The sequence below is a fragment of the Oppia nitens genome, unplaced genomic scaffold (assembly GCF_028296485.1).
Source record: "Oppia nitens isolate AA-2021 unplaced genomic scaffold, nextdenovo-longstitch-racon4-pilon3 scaffold2_pilon_pilon_pilon, whole genome shotgun sequence".
NCBI lineage: Eukaryota > Metazoa > Arthropoda > Arachnida > Sarcoptiformes > Oppiidae > Oppia > Oppia nitens.
The window spans coordinates 9387206-9400407 of record NW_026533210.1 but is presented as its reverse complement, the minus strand read 5'-3'; the positions used below and the strand labels follow the sequence as shown (position 1 = coordinate 9400407).

At 31.5% G+C, this 13202-nt stretch overlaps 3 protein-coding genes across 3 annotated transcripts; 1 reads left to right on the top strand and 2 right to left on the bottom strand.

Moving 5' to 3' along the window:
* Positions 1-881: 881 nt before the first annotated feature.
* LOC128955054 (influenza virus NS1A-binding protein homolog) lies at positions 882-5000 on the top strand. The gene is made up of 7 exons (XM_054300687.1): positions 882-1073; positions 1386-2499; positions 2570-2713; positions 2790-2891; positions 3723-3848; positions 4126-4446; positions 4526-5000. The coding sequence occupies exons 1-7, from the start codon at positions 924-926 to the stop codon at positions 4849-4851; spliced, it is 2283 nt and encodes a 760-aa protein (XP_054156662.1). The 5' UTR covers positions 882-923; the 3' UTR covers positions 4852-5000.
* Positions 5001-5085: 85 nt separating this feature from the next.
* On the bottom strand, positions 5086-6177 carry LOC128955067 (selenoprotein F-like). The gene is made up of 4 exons (XM_054300703.1): positions 6089-6177; positions 5724-5909; positions 5581-5644; positions 5086-5507 (listed from the first exon to the last, which is right to left on the bottom strand). The coding sequence occupies exons 1-4, from the start codon at positions 6131-6133 to the stop codon at positions 5332-5334; spliced, it is 471 nt and encodes a 156-aa protein (XP_054156678.1). The 5' UTR covers positions 6134-6177; the 3' UTR covers positions 5086-5331.
* Positions 6178-10300: 4123 nt separating this feature from the next.
* On the bottom strand, positions 10301-13119 carry LOC128955053 (tetratricopeptide repeat protein 7B-like). Its single transcript, XM_054300686.1, has 2 exons — positions 11188-13119; positions 10301-11113 (listed from the first exon to the last, which is right to left on the bottom strand). The coding sequence occupies exons 1-2, from the start codon at positions 12889-12891 to the stop codon at positions 10310-10312; spliced, it is 2508 nt and encodes an 835-aa protein (XP_054156661.1). The 5' UTR covers positions 12892-13119; the 3' UTR covers positions 10301-10309.
* Between the last annotated feature and the right edge of the window lie 83 nt (positions 13120-13202).

The following is a 13202-nucleotide window of genomic DNA, read 5'->3' as shown; positions in this document are numbered from 1 at the left end:
GATGTGTTTTAAAAAAAAGTCAAATATTTGGTTATAATTTATTTATTTTTTCTTTCTATTAACTTAACTATAACTTAAAACTATTTCAATAGATATATATATATATGCTGTAAAATACCGGCATTTATGACATGTATGTATTGAAGGCTTGATTTTTATCGATGGCTGGAATTACCACTTGATTTTTATGGGGGCCTGTATTTCAAGTGTTTAAATATATATATAAAATACTTGTATTTGAATAGCTATTTAACAAATCAGTGATTGGTTTTTGTGGGGGAAAAACTGTTGCTATTAATATGTTTGCCCAGTTGTCTCTCTCCCTCCCTTTCCCATATATCCCATACAATACTTACTTACTTATACATGAGCTCTATATATATATGACATCCTATAGCCCCCACCAACTCATCAAAAGCAAGTTTAGTCATAAATTAAATACTTTGTGTAAAATAATTAATTTATTTGTCTGGCAATAGACTCGACAACTCACACACACATTTAGACCACGTTTTTATACATTTTATATTTTAGTCAATTTTATACAATTTTTTTTTAAAAAAAAGTTATAATTGTATATTTATTGAAATTGTTATTTGTGTGTCTGTGAATTAATTATATATTTTAATTAATAACAAATTATTTATTATATAATAATATTAATAATAATAATGTCTTATTATTTGTCTAGTGATATACAAAAAGTTATTACAAGTTTTTTACGGAAACCGAAACTATAGAAGAAAGTCGAAGAAAACTTCTCTTTTTTTTAATTTAAATTAATAATATAATAATTATTTATTAAAATATAATAATTGTTTTCATATTTATAAATTGTTATAAAATAATAATAAGGAAAAAAAATTTAATAATTAGTTATAAAATATTAAATTTAATTAATTACCGTAATATTGACAACAACAATGGTATCAACAACTGAGAGTATCCGAGACAATGATGAGGATCAGCACTCGCCGGTCCTATTGATTGAGGACAAGACCTACCAGAAGTCGATTTTAGACAATCTTAATATGTTAAGGAAGAACAAGCAATTCTGTGATGTTATTCTTCAGGTAATCAATTTGAATGAATGATTGTTTGGAAAAAAATTACCAGTAATTATGGTTTTCACAAAAGTCAGTGATGATGACCAACCCGTTTGATAAATATAGTTAATTGTTATTAATTTTAGTTAGCAATTAATATTAAAACAAACGGGTAATAGCAATGACCGAATAGTGTGTATGACAGAACCGATTACCCATTTTTTTATAGGTTCTGCCAAAGAATATTTTCGGTGACATTATTTTTTGTATACATAATATCAATAATATAGATATGATTTATTTTTTATTGATCCCATACCTTATTGATTGTCTAATTAGATTAATAACAAACAAGATATCTACGAAATCTATGGCCACAAAGTAGTGTTGGCCAGTGCCAGTCCCTATCTGCTGGAACTGTTTGCCAACGATCAGACATCATCGTCCGCGACCACTACTGTCAACCAATATAAACTGTTGGCCGGAAACTACGATATGGAAGCATTCGAGTGTATCGTCGACTATGCCTATACTGCACGGCTAGAAGTACCGAACGATAAGGTCAAAGATGTCTACGGCATTGCCAGTCGGCTGAAGATGAGTTCAATTGCCTACGAATGTGGACAGTATCTGATGTCTTCGCTAACCGCCGACAATTGTCTGAACATACGATCCATTCGCGGCGTTCTCAACGATCAGTTTCTGTTGTCATCGGTTGACAACTTTATCCGACAGAATATGTCGGAAATTGTCGAAAGCAAATGTCTGGACGGATTGCAGAAGATTCAGGTGGAAGTGTTGCTTAACAATGACGAAGAAAGGTCGGCCATTAACGAGAAGCATGTCTTCAATATGGTTGTCGAATGGATTCAACAGTCGTTTGCCAGGGAAGAGCTAAATGAGCTAAACATTTGCGAAAAGATGTTTATGTTGTTCGTAAACAAGTCGGACAAAATGCTTCACGACTGTAACGAAATTGAAAACGACACCAACTATTATGATTCAGATCTAATACAAGACTATAAGCGACAATCTCGGCGACTGTTTCCGGCCAAAGATGCGGCCGCCGCACGTAAGTCGAGTAATGGTCATCAAAAGCCGTCGTCAAATAATGGCTCATCGAGTCAGCCGTCAAAGTCGCGTCAGTTTATGTTCACTCGTTCCGATTCGGAGTCGTCGCTGTCATCGATTGCCGACGAAGATGTCGAAAGCGATTGGAAAGTACTGTCCGTCTGTTTTTCGGCCAAACATACGCTTATGGGTTTGATTATAGTATCGGGAAAGTTGTCGGTACTGATTGTTAAACTGCGAGTTAGTTCACCGGTAAATTCGCCGAACAATTCACGTCACCATTCGTTGGAAAAACCGGAACTTTATTGTCTGATTCCGCCGATGAACTCTGGCCGCTGTGCGGTCGGTACGGCTATTTTTGACGGAAAACTGTTTGTTTGCGGTATGTCTTAATGTCGAGTTAGTCTTTAATGGTGTGATTAATATTTTTTATTTCGTTAAAATATCTTTAGGTGGATATGACAGAGGAGAGTGTCTGAAAACTGTCGAAGTCTACGATGAGTTGACCAACAAATGGAATAAAGTAAGTCCAATGCTTGTCCCGCGCGGACGGTTCGGTATTGCCGCTATCGGTACAAACGTTTACGCCATCGGAGGTATAGTTTGAAATTTTTTTCATTTGATTATAAAATTTGATTAATAATATATATTATTATTATTTGACTACTAAAGGCTGCGACGGCCAGAATGAGCTCAACTCTGCCGAAATGTACGACTCGGCCACTCAGGAGTGGACACCGATAACCAACTGTCCTATTGTTCGTTCGAATGCCGGTAAGAATTCAAAAAAATAAGAGTCAAATTATAGACACTATTGAGAAACAAAATAAATTTTATAACGGGTTTGAAAAAATAAATATATATTAAAATTGATCGGTAAGTACCCGTATTGCGGTTGGCATCCAATGGTTATAAATACCCCCTAAATAATATTGCCACAAAATCTTCACGTTTTCTGTTTTTGCAGTCATATTCCCCCAAATAGTGTGGGTGTGAACTAGACATTTGGATTGTTGTGTCAGTCGCCGACACTCACTCACTATTGATTGAAATTATCGGTTTTTATTTGATTTTTTTGTATAGTATTTATCAAAATTATTTAAAACGATTTTTCAAAAAAATCATTTAAGTATTAATCCTATTTATATATATACTGTTTGAATATAATGATATGTTTCCTATTTTTTTTTATAATTTCAGGTTAAGATGTTGACTGGACTTTAAAAATGAGAGGTATGTGTGTCCTCTCTATACTCAAGACCTCTCTATCTCTCTGTGTATATCTTCATTGTCGACCATCAACTCATTTATGCGATCCCGACATTACATACATTTTTTTTAACTTAAATTTATATAAATTATATTAATTAATTGATTGATTATATATATCGGGATTGCATTCAACGGTGTTTGGTATGTGGTTATAACAAAACACACACAAAAACATTGGATTTTTTAAAAAAAAATTAATTACAATTTGGTGCCAACCCTTGAATTGTTTAAAAATATTTAAATATATATATATTTTAGTTATTGTATAGCAAGCGCGCGGCGCTCCTAATATAAACATTGCTATAAATACTATTATACTCGTATCTAATTTAGGTGTTTGTAGTCTGGATGATAAAGTCTATGTTATCGGCGGCTGGAATGGCCAGAGAGGACTGACCCGATGTGATACTTACGATCCAAAGACAAACCAATGGGAAGAGATAAACCCATTAAATACCGGTATATTTTATTTTATTTATTTTTTCAATTTAATGTATAAATTTTGTATCAGATTTTTGATAAGGAAAAGTGTGTCAAATAATGTTATCTCTTAATCCTAATTATAAATATAGTTTAGTTGGTGATAAAGTTTTTAAATTGATTATTTTTGTTTTATTTATTTATGCCAAGGGCATTATTTTGTGTATACAAAAATAATTGATAATAGTTTTTAATTTTTATTTTCCTATAAATAATTCAAACGGTATTTATATCTCTCTCTTTGTGTATATATCAGGACGATATCAAACTGGTGTCGCCGTACTCGATGGTCACATCTACGCTGTTGGTGGTTGCGATTCGTGGACATGTCTGAACTCGGCCGAAGTATTTGCCAACGATTTCTGGAAACCGATTGCAGCCCTGCATACGGCCCGTCGCGGATGTGGTGTCATAGCGTTCAACGGCAAGATTTACGCTATCGGCGGTCACGATGGTGTGCACGCACTCTGTTCGGTAGAAATCTACGATCCCGAGACCAATCAATGGACATCTGGTCCATCGTTGACCAATTGTAGAGCTAATGTTGGCGTAGCTGTGGTCGGCAAAAGACTTTATGGTATATTTTTTTTTTGTCTTGAAAGACATTACATTAAAATCAATACTAAATTATTTAATTATTTTTTGTTTTCGCGAAGCTGTCGGCGGTTTTAATGGCAAAATATTTTTGAATACTATCGAGTTTTTCGACAGCGATACCAATGAATGGACACAATCGGTGGCTAAATGTCTGATCACTGATTCGGACGATAGCAGCCATGAGTACAATAATAATAACAACAATAACAATGAACACAATGGCAAACACCATCATCAACAGCAACAATGTTGCGGTATTTCTATGAACACAAACGGCATTACCGGCGATGGCTATAATGGTTGTTCATTCAATTATAAGACAAAGACATCGCCGCTCAATAACGAGCCGTTGATCGAAGTCGAAGAAACAACTGTTGGTCACTGAAACAAAAAAGAGAGGGAACGGCTATTATTCTATCCTACCCTCTCTCTCTCACATCCCATTCCCCGATCCCTTCCATAATTTATATATTATATATAAAACGTTTGCTTTTTCTAATTATTATTATTATTATATTTCGAAAAAAAACAATTTTTTAAATGAATGATTGAATAAAATGAGTGCTTTTTTGTGGTCAGTAGTAATTTGAAGAAAAAAAATTTCTATTCAAATATTGTGCAAAAATATTGGTTTTTTTATTTATTTGATCACATAATTTGGTAAATTTGAAGATACAATTCAATGGCTAAATAATTCAGTCATCGAACGAATCAATTCCAAGTTATTTAATGGATTTATTGATGTCGTTGTCATATATATATCTTTGGGATGTGTTATAGACAATGAATTGTTTTGTAATCTTCATTAAGCTTTCCATTCAAATCAATAGTTGCGTTCAGAAAACAGTTGTCATTAGATTAGATCTTAAGCCAAATGTTGGCTCAAAAATTCGTCAATAGTATCGGTGTCCCACTTCTGGATGTTTAGTTCATCAACTTCTTGACCATTTTCGTCCAGTAGTTTGATAATTGGATCCGCGCCTCTCATATACTTTACCGATAGATTTGGATACTTATGGCTTTTGTCTCCTTTGATGAACGCTTTTATTGAGACAACAAAAAAATGGTCACTGAATTGGTCCACAACAACAACAACCAACCAGCAAAAGCTTACCATTGATTTGTGGAAAGTGTCCTACTTTTCATCCGCAGACCTCCAGACGGGCGGCCGAATACTTCTGTGTGTGTGTAATACAACCCCACCGACGGGTTAATCAATGGATCAAATCATTAGTTAGTCAAATCAAATATACATACTTTGACCGACTCTTCCTGGCCATCGGTAGATACTTCCTTCTGGCAGCAGCTAAGACACGACGACTTTAGTGATAGCAAATCAAATTTGATTAGTTCATCGCAACGATGACACGACAGATCCTGACGGCGATAACCAGCGGCCAGACATTCGTCAACCGATAGCTCGACGGCGGCCACCAATCGGGTCTTTATTTTTGGTGAGAAAGACAGACAGACAGACAAAGATATCAAAAAACAAATTAATAAAAATATTTATATATAAAAAAAGTTTTTTATCAATTGTCACCAAACAATTGGTACACATCATCGACAATAGCAATAAAGTTATTGAATTATAAAATAATTTTAATAATAATAATACTAACAATTAATACGATTAATGAACTAATATATAGTTCAATAGATTTCATGATTTTTGTATTCAATTTTTTAACAATAAATATAATTACATTACAATTGAATTGAATTGAATTGAATTGAATTAAAATAATTTAATAGAAATAATTATATTTATAAAAAAATACACATTTATATAGTCATTGATTACTATTATTATTATAATATAAAAAATCAATGTATTGGGGAATATATTATATACATATTCATCAATAACGTCCAAAATAAAAGTAATTATAATTTATTATAATATAAATTTAATAATTGATTAATTAAAGTTCAATTAAATAGCTATTATATAGCATTTATTTAGCTATTTATATATATATATATATCAACAAAATATTGTATATAAGTTATAAGTTAATAGTTATTATCAATAGTTTTGATCATTTTTTAAATGACTTTTAAATAGTTGATTAACGATAATTGTGATAATAATAATAATTTTAAATATTTTAAACTAACTTTTAAGCTCTCTTTAATGCTATCATGATAGATTTTTTTTTAATTTAACTTTATTACATATTTTATGATAATGTTAATCATATACCTTACTAAATTTATAAATAAACTATTACTATCAAAATTATTTTTTACCCATTTAGTGATATATTAATTAATTAATTAATTATTTTGTCAATATAGTAAATGTTTTGCATATAATATATGATTTAATAATATATATATAATAATATTTTAATGTAATTAATTATTTGTTTAGTAATATAAAAATAAATTATTTAATATAATTATAAATAATTAATAAAATAATTTTTTTTCCAATACATATTATATAATGCAAATTTAATTGTACACATCATTTGATTAATTGATTGATTGAAATCAATTGAATATTAATAGCTATTAATTTTTTATATACTCTAAACAAAATAGCATTGTATAAGTTATAAGTCAATACTTATTAATAGTTTTTAATCATTTAAAACACATTTAAATAATAATTTGATGCCATTATGACTATTAGTATATGTTTTTTAAAAAAATTGATTTACAAAACTTATTAAAAATAAGATTAATATTTCTATTGAAGACAACAATATATTAGGAATAAAAAACAAACAATTTATTTATATATAATGTTATTAATTAAGTTTTTATTTATTTATACAAAATAAATATTTTATTTTATTTTCTATTATTCATTGTGTGATATTTATTAAAATCGTATATTGAATAAAGTAAATAATATTTTTTTTAATATAAAGTTTAATTAATATTTATATATAATATAAATTTAATTTAATACTTATATAATAATAATAAAATATTACTATTATAATAATAATAATACCTTAATATTTACTATTATTGTTATTAATAAATAATATTTATTACTTTTAAAATATAATAATCTATTGTTAAGTAAACTTATATTTAGAATAGATTTTTTTTAATTAAATTTATTTATACATTAAGTAAACAGTATTCAAAATAATAATTATTAGTAATACTGATTAAAAAAATTTAATATATCTAGATAACACTTTAAGATAATTGTTTCTATCTGTATAAACTTTCACTATGACACATTCTCAAAAAAGCAACTATATTTTAAGAAAAAAAAACTTTAAAAATCTATTGTTATATTTTTAAAATTTAATTTAAAGCAATGTTATTCCTATGGATAATTTTAAATGATTATTGAGCACTGGTAGGTTTTAAGGACAAGTAGGTCATTTAAGCAATGATTACAGATAGAACAGAGTAGTGTTTATCGGCGATATTGTTTATTGTCCGTTCGGTGATCATAATTGGTGGTCATTATCATTGGTTAACTGATTATTACGGATCTCATTCCAATCAACAATTCCCGACACAAAACAATATATAAAACAAAATAATATATAAATTTTTTTTAAAAAAAAACATCTAAAAGTTTAATGTTAAACATTTTGATTTAATTCATAAAAATTCGAATCCATATCGGAGCCAACAATCAATGATTTATTATTTAAACAAACATGGTTATTCTATTATATAAGATGAACCTAGCTTATCATATATACGCATTTGTAGTTATTTGAGATACGCTAACAATGCGTGTGATATATATATATATATATATATATATATATATATATATATATATATATATAAGCGCCGATGCGATAGTCAGCGGTAATAATTAGTGGACACGAAATTAACAATAATATCAATTAGTTTATGTTTGGGAAAGTAGTGTCTGTGCGGACTGATTGTCAGGAACTACTAGTACGGGCAGTAGTGTTGGTTGACTTTATAGTCAGTTCAGATCGATAACAATGAAACCGTTACCAACATTGATCTGTTGGCAGTTGTCGTATAAAGTATAGTAAACGATACTATTGGTGATCAAGTGTTGAGACTTGATATTAAAAGATTGCAAATACTTCAAGCAATTATTATATACCCCAACAAAAGTCTCCAATCATACATCATTGATATCATTAATGACAAATGGTTATAGATAAAAGATTTATTAAATTAAAACTTGAAGTTTTTAACTATATTTAAAAATTATATATATTTAATAGTTGAATTAATGTGTGAAAAATTAATGTTTATCAAGCTAGATATTTGAATATGACGATTTGTTTAAATAATAAATTTTCAAATAAAACTAAAATATAAATAAAACATTTTTAAAAAAATTTTACTCGACAAAAACATTCCATTCTATATCGGAGCCAACAATCAATGTTTTATTATATAAACAAACATGGTTATTCTATTATACAGTACAAGATGAATCTAGCTTATCCTATATACGCATTTGTAGTTATTTGAGGTACGCTAACAATACGTGTGATATATATATATAAGCGATAAACGATACAATTGGTGCTCAAGTGTTGAGACTTGATATTAAAGATTACAAATACAACTAGAAATTATATACCACAACAAAAGTGTCAAAATGATACATCATTAATAATATTAATTTAATATCCATTATGACAAGTGGTTATCAATAAAAAATTTTTACTAAATTAAAATTTGAAAACTGTAACAATATTTAAAATTTGTATAATTTTTATTTTTATAGTTGACTTAATGTATGAAAAATTAACCAAAAACAGCTAGATATTTGAATGGCGAATTTTTAAAAAAAAATATATATTTTTAATAAAAACAAATATAAATAAAACATTTATAAAAATATTTTTAAAAAATAATATGAGTCACATTTATAATAATATTTAAGTTGTTTATTTTTGACATTTAATACTCTACATGACTAAAGTTGAGTCATATTTAATAATAAATGGTATGAAAATAATGTCTAGCATTCTCAACTAGTTTCAAACAATTTTGAAAAAAAATAAATAATTTTTAATAAATACTTAATGAAATCATTTTTTCTGACTTTAAATATCTTGAAATAAATGAGAAGTAATTTCAATAAATTTAATTAATTAAAAAAGTTTTCAAAATAAAAAAAAATGTTTGAATAACAATTTGAATTTATTATAATTAATTTAAATATACTTTTTGGATATAATGTAAAGTATGAGCTGTGATTACACCCTCTATTAGATTGAAACTTAACTATTGTGTTAACACTACTAAAGCTACATATTGTTAAATATATACAGTACATCCACAGTATAGCATACAGTTAAGTGAAAACACTAATTGATCAATAATAAGCACTTAATAGTTTATTAATTAAGTGCAAAATTAATTATTTAGAAATTATTAATTATGGTGTAATACCATTAAAATTTAGGTTAGGTTGCGGGGCGTACACCAGGTTAGGTAACGTTAGGTAACACTAATTTACTATTACTTGACTACTATTGCTTGCTTTCTATGTATATGTTATACTGTAGAACATAGACAGTGTATAGTTTTAGTTAAACTAATATCCTATAGAGGGGGTATACACAGCTCCTACTCTATATTTTGCCCTAATTTTTTGTTTAATTAATTGTATTTACATTTCACAAGTAAATTGATAAACATTAATACAATAATAACTTGATATACAAATACAAATTAGTATTAATAGTAATATAATTTGATTAACAAATAAAACTTTCATAATATGGAGATAATAAATATAAGATTTAAAAAACCAAACATAAAAATAAAATTTAATTAATTTTAATTTAATATATATATATAAATTACATGACAACTCTCAACAATTTATATTATTATTTTTTGTTTGTTTGATATATAGTCTACTCTAATACTGAACGTGGAATGACATTAAACGGTAGTACCGGTGCTGTTGCCTCTAACTGGAGTCCTGTTAGATGACAATCGGCTGCCCGTTGATGATCATCGATGGCTTGCAATACCAGACCCATGTATTGCCAGGTCTGGTGAACAGTGGCGTCAATATTGAGAGAATCTTTCAGATACTTATCGGCTGCCAAATGATTGCCCAACAAATAGTATGTGTGTCCCAACTGTTGCAACGCTCGGACGTGTTTCGGATTAATCGATATTGCATTTTGTAAATAAGTTTTGGCATCAATCAGACTGCCTTTGGCTTTACTAATAATACCTTTCAGATACATCAGCTGATGGGACAGTGAGCCGAATATACCGAGAGCACCGTCATTGACGCACGACTCGGCTTCCGATATGTGTCCCAATTTGAGAAACAGTTCAACAATCAGCAGCCAGATGTGCATTTGCAGCGACCACAGAGGCTTATTGATGGCACTGTTGGCACCACCAGTTCCTCCGCCACCGCCGCCGCCGCCTAGATGATTGTGTCCGCTCAGTGAGACACCCGTACCCGACATGGCGTCGTTTGCCGGCGGAATTGGTGTACTATCAAGCGATGCCACTTCGCTCAATGTTTGCTCCATTTTCATCGATATGGTATCGTAGTTGACGTTCGGAAAGTAATTGAAATGATAGTTCAGTCGTTTTTCTTCTTCATTGTTGGCAAACTTCCAACAGTTGAGCATCTCTTTTGCCGTCAACAATGCCTCTTCGCGACCATTTTCTCCGACCATTTCTTCCAAGTGTGCCTACAGTTATATGAAATTATTAGTATTATTATTATATAAACAATCAATAAAAAGATCAATAAAGTCAAACAAACCTTGAAATACAAAACAATCAGATGATTGGGATATTCTTCGAGAGCCGTCTCGCACAGTGCCAGTGCTTCGCTGTATTGTTTGAGTGCCGATAGACAGAGAATCAATAGCTGTATTGATGGCAAATGTTGGCCATTGAGTAGTAGTGCAATCTTAACGTATTTAAGCGCATCGTTCAATGCCCGCTGGTTTGCCATATGAAGAGCCAAATGAAAATATGGTAAATGATCGGCAAATCGTGATTTGGAGGCAATCTTCAAGTGTTCAATCGATTTGTTTAAGTTATCCGTATAGAACTTCTTGCAGGTTTCGCTTTCTGTTTCATAGATCAACGCATTGGTTACACCGATAACTATATGAATCTTATTGCGCAACGACTCGTTGTCTTTACACCGATTCAAGGCTTCTTTGGCCAACTGAAGACCTTCTTTATATTTGCTGAGCTCTTGTAGACAAAGTTTGGCACCGATTAGCGGTGGCAATGGATCCGCTGAGTCGATACGAGAAACTTCTTTCAGTAGAAGCAGTGCCCGTTGAGGACACTTCTTCGACTCGATGAGTGTCAGTGCAAACTGAAACCATATATGTTTGACTTCGAAACTGAATTTCATTGATCGCTCAAAGAAATCCATATAATAGCAGCGCAAAGGTGTCAACGTAATGGTCAACAGGTCATAGATGGCCATCACATCGTTCAGCGACTGTTGCCGACTATCAGTAAATTCAGGACTTCGGTCGAGTACTACGTTACGCGAGGCCAACGATTCGCTCATCAGAAGCAACAATAGGATCTCCTCTTCGCGTACTTTCGGCACAAACAATGACTGACCGATATATCGGAGAGGTTTCAACGGTTTTACTGACGATGAACTGGTATTGAGATCGCATGAGCTCCACGTACTTTGGGAGACACCGCGTATCAAGAGTTCGGCCAATTGTTTGGCAAGAATTTGGCGAGTGGTCAGCGTTGACGGTGTTTCGCAGGCGTTCAACGTTGACCTGTACTGATTGACAGCTGACTTGACATCGGAAGCGGTATTAATATAGACTATCGGTGCCCGTTGTACAGCCGTTTCTAGTATCGATCCCAACGGTACCACAATATACGGTCCCAACTGTTTCTCTACGTTCTGCAGATATCGGATGGCCATCTCGGATGCCTTAACCAAACACGACGTCCTAGTGGTCACGTCGTCGGTTTTGTTTCGCTGTTCGAGTGACATACCTTTGACAGCATACGATTCGGCTACCAATTTGACGACCCGAAGCGGCAGGACTTTATCGACGGTATTGATACTGTCGATACCAGACTTGTCGATATGTCGAAGAGCCAGTTCGTAGTCGCCGCGGACATAGTGACACTTGGCCAACAACAGATTGGCGTCCATGGCCAGCGGCGACGTCTGCGACGAGTCCAGACAAGCATTCAGATGGCCAACGGCTTCGTTCAACAGTTTAGCTTCGGCTGCGGCCGCCGTTGCCGCTGATGTACCACTTGCGCCGCTGCCGTAGTCGCCACTAGTGATATGTTTGCTGTTGGCCTCCAAATACAGTTCGACTTTGGCTTCGCCGCTCAAAAAGTGGACCATTTGTGGCAACTCGTGTTGCATATGTTGGGCCAAATCGAGACATCGGCGCCAATTGGACTCTTCACGACACCGTTCAATGTCCGACTCGACCCGAGCCCTGCTTTTCGGCGATGACATCGTCGTCGACGCCGAATAATCTTATAATTAGTGTCTTAAGACAATTGTTTAAGTGTTGACCAGAAAATTTCTGGTCAGACTAATGAATAATAGCCGCTGCCGACACCCGAAGTTATATCACATCTATTGTAATCGCATTTAATATTAATTACTATTTAATACCGCAATTACTATACAAATACTGTATTTAATTTCTATACAAATATTTTCCTCAAAATATTTATTTTTGTTATTATTATTGTCATTGAATTACATTTATATTAATAATATGCTATATATTGGAGTTATTCATAACTATTGTAACTTTTCTA